General features: G+C 14.4%; 1 protein-coding gene across 1 annotated transcript; it reads left to right on the plus strand.

The window, feature by feature from the left end:
- Window positions 1-2,991: 2,991 nt before the first annotated feature.
- PRSY57_0316000 (HVA22/TB2/DP1 family protein, putative) lies at window positions 2,992-4,077 on the plus strand (the record flags this gene model as incomplete). The annotated part of the gene is made up of 2 exons (XM_012905784.1): window positions 2,992-3,295; window positions 3,716-4,077. 2 exons carry the CDS (start codon window positions 2,992-2,994, stop codon window positions 4,075-4,077), a joined length of 666 nt encoding a protein of 221 aa, XP_012761238.1.
- Between the last annotated feature and the right edge of the window lie 631 nt (window positions 4,078-4,708).

Here is a 4,708-nt window from a genome sequence, read left to right on the forward strand (position 1 = left end):
TTTTTTTTTTTTTTTTTTTTTTTTTTTTTTTTTTTTTTTTTTTTTTTTTTTTTTTTTTTGTGAACCTAAAAATTTGGCCAGGTCAAAAAAATATAGCAATTGGTAATATGTATGATAAAATAAAAAATAAAAAAAAAAAAATATATATATATATATATAATATAATTATTATTATACATATATATTTATATATATATATATATGTATATTATATATATATATAGTAAATATTATATATGTAATATATTTTTTTTTTTTTCTTGTATTTTATTAAATATTATGAGGAAAAAAAAAAAATAAATAAATGAACATATATTTCTGAACCTATTGTATATTTATATATTTATTGGATCCATCCACTTAAGTCAATTGTACAAAAATAAAAATTAAAAAATAAAATATATTACATATGTATATTATATATATAATACATTTTATATTTATGTATATTGTATATATGTATAATATGTATAATATATATTTATGTATAATATACATTTATTTAAATATATATTTATGTATAATGTATATTTATGTATAATATACATTTATGTAAATATATATTTATGTATAATATATATATGTATATTGTATATATATATATATATTCATATATATATATTAACTTTTTTTTTTTTTTTTACAAATTGGTATTTATATTTTTCATATTATATATATATATATATATATATATATATATATAATATTTTTTTCTCTTTTTAAATATATTTAATATTTTTGTTATGTAAACATTCTACATTTTTGTTTATTTTTTAAAAATATAAAACATGTAATTTATATTAATTATATTATGTGTATATAAATATAAAATATCTCCTATACATATATAATATATATATTATATATATATATATATATATATATATATATATATATAAATATCATAATATTTAATGGTATGTATTATATTATATATATATATATATATATTTATATAAATATTTATAAGTGAAATAAAAAAAAAAATAATAATATATAAACTTGTTAAAATAAATAAAATCTATATTTATGTTTCTTTGTTTTTAAAATATATATATATATATATATATATATATATTAAATATATACATAACAATATAAATTAAATTTTTTTTTTTTTTTTTTGGTTTGAATCCCCCTTAAATGTTTTTCTCTATTAATATTTGTTGTAGAAAAATTTTTATATTTTAATAAAAATATAATATGTTTTTTTTTTTCCTACACTTAATTTAATTACAAATAAATATAATATATATATATATATATATATATATATATATTATTTTATGTATTGTTTTTATGTTAATATTGTAAAATAAAACGTTTAAGAGAAAAAAGGCTGAGAATATTTAAGGCATTAATAAATGATTATAAATAAATATGCATATAAATATATTTTAATTAAAGTGTATTTTGATATTATTAAACAAGGAAAACCCGAAATTTAGAAATATATTAAGATATATATCTGTATATATTATATATATATAGAGTGAGATTATATATTTCCTTATATATGTTATTCAAAGAAAAGAAAAGAAAAAAAACATGCACATGATATTATAAATATAAATAAATAAATATATATATATATATATATATATATATATATATATAATATATATATGTGCTATCTTTTTGTCTTTTTTTATTTTTTTTATTTTTTATGCTATTTTTAAAAAGAGAGTAATTATATGAACTTTTATTTTCAAACCTTAATTATATAGATATAATCTTAAAAAAAAGAATTCATTTTATAATATATATATATATATATTATTATATTTTACAAATATATTATTTCTTCCAGAAAAAAAAAATTTTTTTTTCTCTCTTTGTATTTTTAAGGATCTCTAATATATTCCTATTCCTTTTTTTTTTTTTTTTTTTTTTTTTTTTTGCACATTTTTTTCATTTTTTCGTTGTACATAATAATATATATTAAATATAAATTATATATATATATTTTTTTTTTTATATATTAATATGCCAAAATAAGTTAATATAAATTTTATAGTAGTTTTCTTTCTCCGTATTTCCTTCTTTTATATATATATATATATCTCAATATATTATGTGTATATGTTTGTTTATTTTATTATTATTATTATTTTTTTTTAGCATTGATATAAATATATCTCTAATTTTATATATATATATATATATTGCCCTAATATTAAATATATTATATTATATAATATTTATATATATTTATATATTATATAATAGCTATAATAAGAAAGTTCATTTGTATAAATAAATTTTTAAGTATATTCGTATATAAGTCAAAAAAAAATTAAGATTATATTTTATTTTTTCCCCCACCATTTTAATAAATATAATTTTTTTTTTTTTGTTGCACTTTTAGAGTTTTAATTTTTATGATATAAAAAAAAAATACATATATATATATATATATAATACAATTAGTGTGTAATATATATATTATTCATACAAAAAAATAATTTAAATAAATTTCCAACATTAAGAGTTGAGGAAAATTAAAAAAATTCTCTTTATTTATTATTTTTTTTTTTTTTTTTTTATCCTTTTATTAAATTTGAATGAAATATAATAAAAATATAAATAAATAGTTCTTATATATATATGAACAAATATATTTTTGGTTGTGGTTAAACACGTATTTATATATTATAGTGTAAAATATAATATTTCTGGTTATTTTTATTATGATTGAGTATATTTAACATATTAAAAAATAAATATACATACATATATATATATATATATATATATATATATATATATATATATATGTATATATGTACATTTAATATGCACATGTCAAACATAAAATTTGTATCCAACCAAATAGTTTATTTAACATTATAAATATCAATAAAACAATATATATATATATATATATATATATATATATATATTTATATATACATATGTATACATGTATATTCATTATTTATAATATTCAACATATATTTTTTAATTGTATACAAAAAATTATATGACAAAATGAAAATGACCAAGTTGTATAAACATAAAGAAAAAGAAGATAGACCCAATACATCACTGAATAGTCTTAAAAGAATATCATCAAACGTTTTTGGTGAAAAATTAAATAATTTAGATGTTAGTAGAGTGTTTAACAATATAGATGATTATGTTAAAAAATATCCATTTTTAAATAATATAGGGAAAAAATTTGGTGTTAAACCGTCATATATTATCGTACCATTTTCCGTATTTTTATTTCTTTCTTTAGTTTTTGGATGGGGTGCTGCAATTATTTGTAATGTCGTTGGCTTTGCTTATCCAGGTATAAAAAAAAAATTAAACAATAATAAAAAAAATACATACATATATATATATATATATATATATATATATATATATAAGAACATTTTAGATATCATATAATTTTAACAATTAAAATACACATCTTTTATAACATATTGTGTATATATATGTAAACACTATTTAATGTAAATATTTTGTACATGTGTGTGTCAATAAATAAACGAATTATCAACATATACACATATATATATATATTTTTTACCTGAATGTATTTATATAATTATAAATATTTTTACCTTGCGTGTTCATAAAAATATATCAAATTTACATGAACATGTTCATACAAATAAAAATAATATATATATATTTAAACATATACCTATTTATTTTTGTGTATATTTAATATATCCCCTTTTACATTTTGATTATGACTTTACAGCGTATCAATCCTTCAAAGCTGTCGAATCTCAAAGCAGAGATGAAACTAAATTATGGTTAACTTATTGGGTGGTTTTTTCTTTGTTTTTTTTTATCGAATATTTAATTGACATAATATTATTTTGGGTACCTTTTTATTACCTAATAAAATTGCTTTTCCTTTTATATTTGTATATGCCCCAGGTACGTGGAGCAGTAATGGTATACAACTATATAATTCGTCCCATTTTATTGAAACATGAAAAAATGATAGATGACACTGTTCAGAAAATTAGCCAAACGGCAACTAGCCATTTAACTCAAATCACAGGAAATTTAACTGAGAAGTTGGTACAGGAAGGAATAAGGAGAAGACACATATGAATAAAGGAAATACATAATTTATTTTGTAAAATATGTTTAAACAAATATAGAAATTTTAATAGTGACAAGTATATAAACAAATTAAATTAAGAATTTACCATAAGCAACTTAAAGAAAAAAAAAAAAAACATATGTATATATATATATATATATATATACATATATATATATTTTTTATCTATTCATATCGCATATATAAAGACAAAAATATAAACGAAAGTTAAGAGCTCTATCACAATATGACAGTCTTATATATTCTTATTTAACATTTTTTTCTTCTTAAAATCATTATCTAGAAACAAATTTTTTTTTATTATTTTTATTCCTCGTATGTATATAAATAAATAAATAAATATATATATATATATATATATATATATATATTCCACTTTTATGTCATTTTTTTTTTTTCCCCCCATTATATATTAAAGGTGCATACCCCTATAGCATATATGTTTAATGTTTTATTATTTTTATTATTATTATTATTATTATTATTATTATTATATACTTTTTTTTTTTTTATTAATTTTTTTTTTTTTTTTTTTTTTTTTTTTATTTTTTTTTTTTTTTATTAAATTTTTTTAAAATTTTTATTTTTTTAATAATTTTAATATAAAATATTAATATA

The sequence above is a fragment of the Plasmodium reichenowi genome, chromosome 3, assembly GCF_001601855.1.
Source record: "Plasmodium reichenowi strain SY57 chromosome 3, whole genome shotgun sequence".
NCBI lineage: Eukaryota > Apicomplexa > Aconoidasida > Haemosporida > Plasmodiidae > Plasmodium > Plasmodium reichenowi.